Source organism: Cricetulus griseus, chromosome 5, assembly GCF_003668045.3.
Source record: "Cricetulus griseus strain 17A/GY chromosome 5, alternate assembly CriGri-PICRH-1.0, whole genome shotgun sequence".
In the NCBI taxonomy this organism is placed as follows: Eukaryota; Metazoa; Chordata; class Mammalia; order Rodentia; family Cricetidae; genus Cricetulus; species Cricetulus griseus.
This window is the reverse complement of record NC_048598.1, coordinates 117,987,742-118,000,860: the sequence shown is the minus strand read 5'-3', so window position 1 is coordinate 118,000,860 and position 13,119 is coordinate 117,987,742. Positions and strand designations below refer to the sequence as shown.

The 13,119-nt window shown below is 46.1% G+C and overlaps 2 protein-coding genes across 12 annotated transcripts in view; one reads left to right on the top strand and one right to left on the bottom strand.

Annotated features, from left to right (window-relative positions):
• Positions 1-2,017: 2,017 nt before the first annotated feature.
• Erg28 (ergosterol biosynthesis 28 homolog) lies at positions 2,018-10,476 on the bottom strand. Its single transcript, XM_027418571.2, has 5 exons — positions 10,304-10,476; positions 7,958-8,118; positions 5,387-5,477; positions 2,919-3,037; positions 2,018-2,768 (listed from the first exon to the last, which is right to left on the bottom strand). The coding sequence occupies exons 2-5, from the start codon at positions 8,088-8,090 to the stop codon at positions 2,689-2,691; spliced, it is 423 nt and encodes a 140-aa protein (XP_027274372.1). The 5' UTR covers positions 8,091-8,118; positions 10,304-10,476; the 3' UTR covers positions 2,018-2,688.
• A 262-nt stretch (positions 10,477-10,738) lies between these two features.
• Ttll5 (tubulin tyrosine ligase like 5) overlaps positions 10,739-13,119 on the top strand; it is a 237,788-nt gene continuing 235,407 nt past the window's right edge. For 9 of the 11 annotated variants that reach the window (XM_027418564.2, XM_027418563.2, XM_035444822.1 and 6 more), the window contains exons 1-2: positions 10,739-10,920; positions 12,336-12,507. In XM_027418564.2, the coding sequence (XP_027274365.1) occupies positions 12,434-12,507 (74 nt within the window). In that variant the 5' untranslated portion in view covers positions 10,739-10,920; positions 12,336-12,433. Of the gene's footprint in view, positions 10,921-11,188; positions 11,211-12,335; positions 12,508-13,119 lie in introns of those variants that run through there. The other 2 variants (XM_027418555.2, XM_035444820.1) reach the window with 2 other exon arrangements.

Genomic DNA, 13,119 nt, shown 5'->3' with positions numbered 1-13,119 from the left:
TTTTCTGAGACTGTCTGGGTGACGGCTGGGGGTGAGGGGCAGGGCTTGGGGCCAGAACATCTGTGTCCTTTGTTGACAAGGGTGTAACATCCTGTTGGAGTTTTTAACAGACTTTAAAGGTTCCTGACCGCCTACATAGAAGATACAACTGAGTGGCCAACCTGTGACCCTGACTTTCCCACTACTGTGTATATGCTGGAATGTGCTCCTCCCCAAGAGAAAAAGCCACTGTTGTCTTTGGCTCTGCCTCAAAGGGCAGCTGAAGTCTTTTGTTTGATCACCCCAGACCCACACCAGCTTGCTCTGGCCAGTGTCCACAGCTTATTTCTAGCTTGGTGACTTTCTCCTGGATGGTCCTCCCTGCTCTTCTCCACTCCGTTCAACTTATATGGGTTACCAGATTCACAGCTGTCCCTGCGTGTTTCCTGCCTTGAGATGTGCTCCATGCCCATGACATTCTGGCACTCTTTCTTATCAGTTCTTGTCTGGAGAAACCATGCTCCCCTAGACATAGGGGAGGGACTGAGTCCTACTCTTACGCTGCCCTCTTAAAACTGTGAGCAGGCGAAGACAATTCTTCCCATAGAGCTGCCTTTCCAGTGCTATGGGGATCTGAGGTCTGGAACTGCATTCTCTTCTGGCAATATAAATGAAACCAGCCTGAATGAGAAGCCAGAGCCATGCAAAGCTGAAAGAATTCAGTCAAAGGGAGCTAGAGACCTGACTAAAACACCAGCAAATCCCAGGAAGTCTTTTTTTTTAGGGCTACAACAGCCAGGCCATCTTTACTAGTTAGTCATTTGAGGCAAACTTTCCCTCTAAAGCACTTTCCTACGTATTTAACGGAAAACATCAGCCATCCTCCTTTACCCTTGCCACTTCCCTCTTCCAACCTTTTACCTTTCATAGCCAAAGCCTTCACCCCTCTGTAGCTTCACTGACCTCATTCCTTGAACAGTTGCTGTTCCTTTTGCCCCAAATGCTCGATAACATCTACTTCCCAGGCATTTGAGTCTCAGTGGAAGCCCCACAGCTCAGGGAGATCTTTCTGGTCTGTTTAATTATGTCTTCCTTGTAGCAAGTCTTTTTATCCTGCCAGCCAGTTCCCAAATAACGACATTGAGACTTATTATGAAAGCTTGGCCTTAGGTTAGACTTGTCCCACTAGTTCTTATTACTTAAATTAACCCATATCTTTTGATCTACATGCTTTTACACGGCTAGGTTACCTTTACTTTGTAATGTCCATGCTGCTTGCTGGGTGTCCCTTCTTGCCCCCCAAATCCTGCCTAGCTATTGGCTGTTTAGCTTTTTATTAAACAAATCTGAGTGACACATCTTCACAGTGCACAAAAAGATCATCCTGCAACAGTTCCTCCCTCCACCTCTTGATTCAAACACCTGCTTCCTTACAGAATTCTGTCTGAAGTTCTTGGCTGTTCTGTGGAACCTGTTATCTTGACAGCGTGAGATCCATGGCCATGCCTATTGTTCATGTCTCCATCCTGAGGGTCTAACATGGACAAATACTCACAGGTATTTGTTGAAATAATGACCAGCTTGCTGAATATACAGTGTGTGGGTGGCCAAGCTGGAGCAGTGCTCAGGAAGCATTGCTCACACAGAGGCTTTGACCTTGTTTCTGCTGTTCACATGGGGAGGCATTGACCTTGCTTCTTTATTCGGTCACAGCTGCTTCTCCTAGACTGCTTTGTTCTACTTTCTCTATCTGTTCTCAAGAATTTACTTCTTTGGGAAGAATGGAAAGGGCCATGACTGTTGAGAGGTCAAAGTAGAATCCTGAAGGTGAAGATGGAAGAAGAGATTTGGCATCAAGAACACAAGTAAACAAGCGACAACGAGGAGCTGGAGGCGGCCAGGCTTTCCTGGGTCTTGAGCTATCTTGCTCTCTACAGTGGATGTAAAGATGCTGAAAGCTATGATGCTCCAGTGTCGGGGCTCATGGAGGGCAAAGAGGCTCTCGGGAAAGGTCAAAATACACAGACTGATCACAATAGATGGTTTTTCTATTTATTATAAAACGCATTACACAAATACAACTGACCAAAAGGTCTAAAAACAGCCCAGACTCTTCTAACCTTATCCACCTGTAGATAAAAGAGAAGGCTGGTCCTGCTTACACCGAGGGCAGCCCTTCTTGGAAGAACTGCCCGTCCCTTGGGTGGTTCAGAGTCTTGGGTCCAGCAGCAGAAAGGAGCCTGGTATGTGTGGACAGCCCCTTGAAGCAGCCCTTGGGTGCAGCTGCTCTGGGCAGGCAGCAGCTTGAGTTTCACAGTTCTCATGTTCCCACCACACAAGTCAAATCAAGGAATGGAGATAAAAGGAAAAAGTGGAAGACTGGAAAAGGGAGCCTTGGCGGGGGTGGGGGTCCAGTTAGGAGAGGGCACATGGGGGTGCTTCTGAGGATTTCTTGATCTTGATGGAGTAACAGAATATTTCTTAAATGACTCTAAATTATACATACATGTTATATAATTTTTCTGTATTAATATCTTAAAAAGTTAAAAACATTAAAAAAAAAAACCTCAAAGGCTTAAGATGTTGAACCCAGAAGAAAGAGATAATGTCACAGCTGAAAAGACATGATCTAAGGACAGAGGATGAAGAACGAAGACAGCGAAGGTGGAAGATGATGGCATTTTGGAGGTGGCAAGGTTGGCCTCAGTTTCAGTTTCTCTTCTTCTGTCTGGACACTGGTTCTGCTTCTAGATACCGGAGCCCAATCAGCATACCCAGGATTGAGAGACCTTCAAGGCATAGGAAAGATCAGTGGTAGACATAAAAACTGCACCCCGCAAGCCCAGCACACCTGTGTTCCACACCAGCCCCACCACTGCTGCAGGGGTCACCACTGCAGGGGTCACCACTGCAGGGGTCTAGGGTGGCCCCATGCTTACTTGCCACCATTAGGGGTGCCAGTACACCAACTGTGGGAGCTGCTGTTCCAAATATGAACAACTCTGAGAGGAAGTGTCCCAGGGCGAGGAGGAATGTCCATAGTGTGATGTGATAGAGTCTGCAAAGGGAACAGACAAAAACGGAAAAGCAAATGTTTGACTGCATGTTTGGTGCAGAACTGCAGAGGGTGTCAGCTGACTTGACATGAGTGACATGACTTGAGACGACACTCATTCCTCAGAAACACCTGGCTATTTAATCACATCAAGTTCTTCGATCCCCGGGGGCAAATGAAGAGGTATTTTGAGGCATGGGCCAAGCAGCCACAGTGGGCCTCTATGACTTAGCAAGGCAGAGAAAACCCAGCTATGGGAGAATCTGGATGGTAGTCTTAGGCAGTGCAACAATTCTGGACCAAGATACTTATGTGCTCAGTGCAAACTGCTAGCCTAAGCCTACCCTAGCAGGTGTCTGGCCATGTGCCAGCCAGCGTTTGCGTGATGGAACCATAAATGAATGTTCTAAGCAGCAAGAGGCCTTCAGATGCTCTTGGAGTACAGGTTTGCTACTTTATGTCTTGGCCTAAGATCTGGTCTGAGGAGGACATGCAGCAACTCCAGAGGAGAACCTGACCCTCAGTTTTGACAATGAGGTGGCTGCTAACCACTTAAATTTAGGGTGTCTTTTTTTTTTTTTAAACTATAAGAAAAAAATTAGGATACACTACAAGTAGAGAAGCAGTGTGACCAAGACAGCCCTACCAGTTTTAACATTTGGATACTTTTGGTTCCAATTCCTTTTTTCTGGTTCTGGGTATCAAATTCAGAGCCTCATGAATGCCAGGCAAGCATTTTGGCTCTGAGCTAGATCCCCGGCTGGATACTTTTATATTCTAAGAAATAAACATTTACAGAAATGGAAACATCTGTGCACCCTTAGCCTCCCCTGAATGCCTTCTCCTCCCTCTCCTTTTCAAGGACCCAGTGTCTTTAACTGGTTATCATACTGGTGCATGTTGGGGCATGTGTGTGTACATGCACATCCCTGTGTGCATGATCGTTTTGAGTCTCTGGTTAGGGAGAGAATACGTTCAGGATGCGTGAGAGGTCCATGGATCACACCTACGCTAGACATGACTGGAATCACTAACTCAGCACTGGCAACTGCTCTGGGCCAGAGGAGGGAAAGCTAGATGGGAAATAGGGGTGAAGGTATGAATTTTCTGCTCACTCTAAATTCACAGCAAACAGAGGCTGCATCCCTTATGCCAGCAGCAATTCTGAAAGGCGGTAAAAGGTCCTCAAAAATGATTATCCAATCCTCCCTTCTTTTCATTCACCCAGAGAGGCACATCAGCCAACTATTACCTTTTTATAGATGGAGACCAAGGTGCAGAGAGAGTAGGTAATATACCCAGTTACCAGCAACACTGAGAGCAGAATGTTTTCCTTGTTTCCATTCTTGGCCCCGGGGCAGTTTCCACTAAACCATACTGCTTCTAAAAATATGTGTCCAATCTAGGACATGTAATCCAGTTTCAAGTTAAAAAAAATTAAAAATAAAGATGGAAAGATCAAAGGGCTAATAGTCTTGCTTCAAATCCCACTTGAGTCAGTCTCTCTCTGCTTAAATTAATTGAATTTTTAATATTTATAATACAAATTCAGTAATGAAAATCACTAGCTTCTCCCCCAAGGGGTTGCTAAGAGACTGAGGCAAGGTCATTTAGGTGAACGCTCTTGGCAAAATCAGAGAGGAGTCATAAATATTATTGCTTCCTCTCTTCCGTAGACGCTGAGGGGAGGGACAAGATAAAAAAATTTCAGTGCAAGGTTGGCCTTTTGACAGCTTCACCCAGTGAACTGAGCAATGGATGCTTTTTTAAGACAGTGATTACTGCAGGGAAGAAAGCTTGAGCCCCCTCCAGTGGCCAGGACTGGGTATGGCATCATCTAGACCAAAGGCTAGGATGGCCTGTACCTGTTTATGCTTTCTCACTCTTTGGAGAGGCAGCACATGTTTCCCTTACTGACTGACCTCTTCATGGGCCTCTTTCAGCTTGTGAGTTTCTCTCTTTTCGTAAATTTCTGGTGGTTCCTGATTCATGAGGAATGTGTAAAAGGTATGTGTGTGGCTAGGGAACGAAGCTCAGGGCTAACCTTCATTTAATCCAGCAGCACTGAGAAATGAAACCAAAACAAATGTTCAGGGCTAAACTAAACAGAAGGTGGGCTCCAGCCAAGAGGTATGATGCAGACCACTGGAAAATGGCACTGCCATTCGCTATGATCTGTTAGGCCTATAGGTATGTCAGGCCTGGATGGAATGGTCCAACAGGACTTCCCTTTTCTATGCTCTATGCTAATGCAGTAAACTGATTTAACAGGTCCCAACAGCAGGGCAGTGCACCTTCTTGGAGCCTGATTGGCAACGAAAGGAAGCCAAAGGCCTTCTTTCCCTGACATACGTTTTGTTGTGGATGTCAATGGCACAGAGGCAGCGAATCACAGATGACAGCAGCGTCCAGATCCCAAAGGTCCGGGCTTGGAGGCCATTCACTGTGTAGTAAAAAACAAGAATGGTGAGAAGGGGAGGGTTGAGGTGAGCTTTGTCCTAGTCTGCTTGCCTGGTGGGTCACAGAAGGTAGTGGAGCCTGACCTCCCTGTGGGGGCCCCTGGGGACCAGAATGAAAGGAATTCTGAGGGCTGCTCAGCTCTCTTCAGATGCCTACAGCTTGAAGGGAATATTGCAGAGATGGTCTAACACAGAGATGCCTAGCAGGACCCATACATAGCCTTTGCAGACTGCTGGGGAGACCAGACGCCAGCACCAATGAATGTAGATGTGTTCAAGACACAAGCTTTCAGAGGTCTAAGGTCTGCTCTGTTGGGACGGTGCTCGAACCAGAATGGCTTCTTGTGCACATGGAAGTGGAAAAAATTCTATTTCTCTGGGCTTTTCTGGGGCCTCTGTTCTTGGTGGCTTCACTGTGATGCTGTTGTATTAAATATCTTGCCTTGAAAATTTGAGTCACATTTCACCATAACAGTGGCTCTTGACCCTGAGCACTTTCTGTATCACCTGAAGGAGTTTTAAGAAATTCCCAATCTCTGGACACCTGACCGGTTATATCGGATTCTCTAGAGATGAGTCCTGGCATGAGTATTTTCTAGAAGCACCCTGCTTGTGTGACTTAAATGTAGAGCCAATGAACTGAAGCACCCAGTGGATCCAAACGTTGAAACTGTTAAAGCACAGCTAGTTGTTTTGCTGATCTCTCTCTTATTGAGTAAAATAAATAAATTATTAAGTAAGCACTCAAATAAATAAATAAATAAATAAATAAATAAATAAATAAAATTCTGAAAGTATTTCAGTTGTTAAGCACTTGCCTAGCATGCAAGATAAGATGTCCTGGGTTTGATTCCCAGCACTGGGGGTAAAAAAACAAAAACAAAAAAACAAAACAAAACAAAACAAAACAAAAAACAATGGATAAAGCTGACAACTGAATGGTTTATTAACATTCACTTAGGCTTTAAAAATTCTTTAGCCTTTGGAAACCAGACAACTCTACTAAATTCACACTAAAGACATTTTAGATAGTAATGAAAAAATATTTGAAATGTCAGCCATTTGGCCACACATTCTTTAGAAACCAAGTTGATGGCTTTCCTAAAGAAGACTGAAGAAATTTCTTTAGTGTAAGATACTCAAAACCTGACAAGGATCAAGTCAAAGGTTACACGTCTGGGCCATCTAGAGCATTGTTCTGCCAACACACACACTCATTTTCTCTCTCTCTGGCCTCTACACTTTCAGATTATTTCTAAAATCCTGTGCAGTTATACAAGTTCCATGACAACTGAGATGTATACCATATATATGTATATATACGACACACACATCCTTCCAGCTCACTTTCCAGGTTCTTCATTCCCATTATATTCAAACTTCGTTCAAAATAAGCCTCAGCCTACTTAATTTCACTTCTACCTAGATGTTGCAGAGGAACGAGTAGGTCAGAGCCTGGATCTGGGTTAGCTATAAATGTGACAGAGCTGTCAGCTGCTGTCAATCAGTGCCGTAGCTCCAAGTACCCCAGTGTCAACGGGGTGAGGTGCCAGCTGCAGAGCACAGATATGCAGTGGAGAGCTAAGTGAGTAGGCAAAGGCCACTGTGAGCTGCATGTTTTACTCTGAGAGAAGACCTCGAAGGGATTTGGAGTATTCACTTAGAGACATTTGTGATGATCTTGGATGGGTAACTGTCTACCTGCTACAAAGACTATGACCCATGTGTGCCATGCCCTGACTTCTGATGACGGCACTGAGATACAGTAAAATGCCTCCTTATGGCTTTCTAGTAGTATCTCAGAGTTAACATGTCATTCTGTTTCCTTACTTGGCATTATGCATGTGCTTGTGAACACACAAATTGTCCAGGGCAGTGTCAAATGTATGGGAGGTATCCGGAGACAACTGGGGAAAAGGAGTCAATGTGTCCCACACATTCTATTACTCTAGTGGCTACCAAGGCTGGATTAGGCAGCAGAACCACCTGGATATTTCTAGAACTGGATTCCCAGCCAGGTTTAGTAATTAGATTTGGAGATGCAAATAAGTACCTGTGCTTTGATAGGCCTTAAGCAGCCTGGGTTGTTCAGACATATAGCCCAGTTCAGGAATTAACTACACAGAATGCACTTCTTTACATTCTTTCTGTTGTTTTAATTAATTAATTTTTGGGGGCGGAGGAGGGTTGAGACAGGGTTTCTCTGTGTAACAGCCCTGGCTGTCCTGGAACTCACTTTGTAGACCAGGTTGGCCTCAAACTCACAGGGTTCTGCTTCTGCCTCCCAAGGGCTGGGATTAAAGGCATGCACCTCCATGCCCAGCAATAAATTTATTTTTTGACACAGGATCTCACCAAGTCGTCCAGTCTGGCTTTGAACTCTCAATCTTCTTGCCCTATCCTCCTGCTCTGCTGGGATTACAGGATGTGATATGGTGCTCAGCCAGCGCTTTTGACTTCTTACCAAGGTTTGGCTTGCCAGTGTAGAGCTTTTCATAGAGAAAGGTGTGGTCTCGGAAGCTCTGGAGCGTGTTCCCCATGGCTATGATGGACACCATAACCAGCCAGCTCCGTAACACGTTCAGGAAGCGGCTCATGATTCCCCTCAAGGAGAGGATGCTCTGCCTTGGAAACAAAGAGGGCACAATGAAGGTACTTCCTCATCGGTCACAGGTTCTCTCATCCGTGGTTAATCTGTGTCCCACTCACGAAAGCTGGCCTGAGTGACACCAGCAGACACTTCACACAGATTCCTCTCCAAGTCCTTTGGGCCCACCCTGCTTTCTGGCCACGCCACTTTTACTTCGTAAGATGCCCAGGAATGTTTACCCTAAGCAGAGGTGTGCTGATCTCCGCCCAGAGTGACAGAGGCTAAAGAAGAATGCAATGGGTAAAAATGCCAGCAGGATAGAAATGGCAAGGAGGGGAACAGAAGAAATGGGGTGCAGTAGTGTTTCTATAAAGTAACAGAATGGATTTCTGGGTAAAGCTTGAGTTGCTGCCAATGCTCAGTCACTCTAATGAGCGTGAATGAACAGCACACCTTGCAGCAAGTTGCAGAGCATCTCCCTTTGTTCCAGCAATCCAGTGTTGCTGTAAGCCAGAATTCCCTCCCATGTCTGGAATCAGTACTATGCTTTCATCTCTTCATGCCACTCCTTTGCAACACAAGTGGCTCCAAGGTGGCTCTACTCAAGATGCCTCGATACTGAAGACACATCCTTCCAAACTTATAGAAGCCGTATCATCCATTTGGGTGAAAGCTATGGTGGGATTGCCCAACTGGTATCTGCTTGGCTCCCAGATACATCATGTTGCATAAACTAAAACAACCTAAAAGATTTTTAAAGAGACTTCCATGGCTCGGTGTTGGGTTGCAGGAAAAACTACACTAGTTATCAGTTTTGAGGTACTTGTTTCCTATACTTGCCCCACACATCTAACGTTGTATTTTACTGACTCCCTATAACGGGATAGGCAGGCACTATTAGTATTTCCATTTTGCAGATGGAGGTCAGAAGTAACAGCCAAGTGATGTGCTTAGGTTACACGGCTAATAAATATATGGCGGAGTGTCATGGTCTGTTGGACTCTGTGGAAATACTATTTCCCTGAGAACATTTTGATGAAGTTGCCATCAGACAGGTTTTTTTCCTATGTATCCCTGGCTGGTCTGGAACTCATTACATAGACCAGGCTGGCCTTGAACTCACAGAGATCCATCTGCCTCTTCCTCCTGGGTGCTGGAACTAAAGCCATGCACCATCACGTGCACCAAAGTTGCCATTTTTTTGAGGAAGCTAAACATACCAGAAACACGTCAGACGACAGAAGAGCTAGTTTCTATACTTTCTGTTTAGATCAAGCTTCGCTGAGTAGCAATTCCCATCAGTTTGGTCTAAATGGATGCCATAGAGATAATTTATCACGATGATCATCATCTGTTTGGCCTTTCATTTACCTGTTGTCAGGCTAACTTCTTTGGCCTGAAAGCTGTAAGAAACTTATCAGGCTGCCTTTTTATCACTGTGGTCATATGTTTCAGTATGATTCCATACTACCCAGCACAGACAGATAAGTGACCAAAATCCAACTAAAAAGGGCTTCAGGGAAAGGAATCATGAATTCAGGGGAAACAGGCCCCAAATACTGACTGTTCCAGTCTAACCATATGGAGTCTGCTGGGCCTCACAGGCACTCACAACCCAGGCCAAGATCCACTTCTCTTTATTTTCTCCTCTCAACACCATACTCAATATGGGTTAGTAAAAAAGCTGCACACACATGCTCCCTTTCAACAGAATGCAGAACTTATTCCTTCCATTCTACAGATCTTAGTTTTGAGGTGGTGGGAGGGGCGGAGTTTACAACATCAACTCCCAAATTTTGTTCAGGCCCAGGTCAGAGTTGATGCAATGCTAATTAGCAATCAATAAAGAGAGATTTCTATTCTAGCTCCACCACTCGGCTCTGGGGTTCTCAGTCACGTCACGGAGTCTCCATAGCCTCGGTTTTCTCACCCGTAAAATAGGGACATAAACATCTATCTCGAGGGTTACCAGAGAATTACATGAGAAAAAGAGAAAGCTCCTTGCAGAGCTAGGCTCACAGTGATGGCTCTCGTTCATTTATCTGTCCCCAGAATTTACCAAACCTTCTCCATTTCCCTAGCATCCCCTTGTTCACCGTTTCTAGACTTCTTTCCCTCCCAAAAGGTAGTTTTCCAGGCAACCCCCATTTTCCTAAATTCTGCCTTTAGTCTCATTAGTATGCAGCACGCACACCTACACCGCATTCCAAATTCTCCTACCTGAGGACCCAGTACTACTGCAGCAAGAGTATCAGCGGCATCCACAAACCAGCTCCCCCAGGACAGCTCCACTGCCAGGTCCACCAGGGCCACTTGTCCCCGCCCCCACCCTCAGCCCAGCTCTAGGATTGGGTCGTTCCTGTCAGTCCTCACTCCGATTGGCTGGGCTGGTTCAGGTCGAGCAGGCGATAGGGAGTGAACCCCTTTGCTGCCAATCAGCGGTTGCCGCCGCCTAAGCCTTTCCCCGCTTCGCCGCTCACGCTGTAAACCCGTCTGTCTAGCGTGGCGAAACTCTGGGTTTGGAGTCAGCCTTTTAGGGGTGGGGGAAAACGCGGAAAGAAAAGAAGCCAAGAAATCCTGGCAACAGCCTGGCTCTGCGCCGGCGCCTGGGCGCGCGGTGGTGACGCCATCCGTCTGAGCCCGCTGCCGAGCGTTGTTCGCGCCCCTGGCAGGCGCCTGCGCAGTGGCTCCGAGCAGGCGGTTGCTTGTTGGTTGTTGTAGTAACGGGGGGAAGCAGCCTTCGGCGGCTGCGTTGATTCCGGCTGGGGAAGGAGGAGGGAGGTGAAGCAGAGCGCGGTCCCCGCCTGCCCGCCCCGAGCCATGAGAAGATGAGACAGGTAAACGCCTGTCGGGCGCGCTCCCGGGAGGTGCGCTCCAAGGCTGGGCGAGCGCCGCTGCGCTTCCTTCCTAGCCCCAGAGCAGCTGTTGGCTTCCGGGCGTGCTGGGCAGAAGCGCTGCGGCACAGTCGCCGCGTCCTTGCGGGCGGAGCACCTGCGGAGCTGCCCGGGTTGGGGTGAGCTGGGGTGGGGCTGGCGGCAGTTCCCTCTAGGGGCAAGGACTCCCTTTGGCATCGTGTCTCTTGTCAGAGCACCCGATCTCGTCCTGCTCATCCGGGAGCCAAGGGAAGGTGGGCATCCTTCCTGCTTGGAGACTTTGGGTTAACTTAAAAGACTCTAAGGCATTTTGGGGAAGATCGAGGAATTTCCTTAGGAGTCGTCCGAAAAGAATCACCGAGGCTGGTAGATACTAGCCACTTCTGCTGAAGATGAGTACAGTAGGAGGGGGTTGGTTGCTGTTGCTGCTTGCTGCAGTTGTTTCGTTTGTTTAGAGTCTTACGGTATATGAAAATGCACAGACAAACAAAAGTCTGGAAAATTACTCAATTATCTTTGAGTAATGAGCGGTTTTTTTTTCTATGTGTTTCTATTTTCTTCTCCAACAATGAACATGAACTTTTCCTCCACAGAAAAGAGTTTGAAGTTAGAAATGCAGAGCTGGAAGTTTCCCAGTTTTTGTGTCTGCTTTAGATTCGGATTAAAATGTGTGATTTTTAGTAACAGAATATTTATTACGAGTGTTTGACTATCTGTCGCCCCAGCTATTTGTGTCATCCCTGGCGAGAGGAAATATTTTCATTACCCTTTTATTAAAAATTAAGTTGAATTGGTTTTCCTAGAAACACAGCATCATGTCCGTCTGTATGCTTGTGCTAGAGTCTGTCTAACTGGTACAAGTGTTTTGAACCTTGAATTTTTATTTTGATCCTGATCAGATTTGTCTAACAAATTGTCTAAATTTAGGCAATCAGCCATTCCATGTCAGAGTGCCCTAAAGCCTATCCTTCTTGGTGCATGCTATGTTCACTGTATATGAAAAGTGAGGAAGTCAAATTTAGTAACAACCTTTTAGATACAGCAGAGACACTTGTGTTTGGAAAAAAATAATTGTAAGCAGGACATGGTGGTGCATGTCTTTATTCCCAGCCCTTGGGGAGGCAAAGGCAGGGAGATCTCAAGAGTTTGAGGCCAGCCTGGTCCCCAGAGTGAGTTCCAGGATACCTGGGGCTACACGGAGAAACTCTGTCAAAAAAAAAAAAAAATCTTGATTTTTGTGGCATATGAGTTGCGCTGTGACAGATTGAGTTCCCAGAGGCTGAATAATGTATTCCTTTTCAAATTCATTTTAAAGGTTATGCACAAAATCTTGAAGTGCCCAACTTTGTAGTATTTGAAATCCTTTGACTTTCTTACAGGAGTCTTTGCCATCCATATTGTCTGTTCCAGTAAAACTGCAAGGAAGAAAGGTCTCTGAGGCCTCTGTCTGTTGACTGTATGACAAACTCTAAAGGAAATGCCAGTTGTGATGGCCCGGGACCTGGAGGAAACAGCATCATCCTCAGAGGATGAGGACCTGGTAAACCAAGAGTAAGTGATAGCAAGCCTTTAGGGTAGAAAATAGTTTCTTTTACTGCTATCCAGTGTCCCTGCTTTGGTGTTGTCTCTCTGGGATTGAAGTCGACATCATCTTATTCACTCCCCATCAGCTGTCAGAAATATAAAGGCTGGGCCATGTGTCTCCAGGCTTGTGAGTGAATATCACCTTCAGATATTGGGAAGTTAGGGCAGGAGCTTGGGTGAACTTGTGTTGTCATGGTGTCATCCATCCTGTCCCGTCCTGTCGTTTACACCACCTCCGTCCCCCATCCCCCATCCCCCATCCTCCATCCTCCGTGTCCCCACCTTCACTTTTGAGGTAGGGTTTCATTCCTATTGCTGTGCTCTCCTTACCTGGCTTTAAAAACTATATTTATGTATTTTTAAAGACTTGCATGTGCCTGGTTGAGTTTATGTGCACCATGGGCATGTAGGTTCCAGAGGAGGCCAGAGAGTGTGGGATCCCCTGGAGGTGGGGTTACAGAAGGTTGCAGCTGCTTGATGGAGTTCTAGGAAATAAACCTAGGTCCTCTGCAGGAGCAGGAAGCTCTCTTAACTGTAGAGCCAGCTCTCTAGTCCCTGCATCTGCCAATTTTTTTTTTC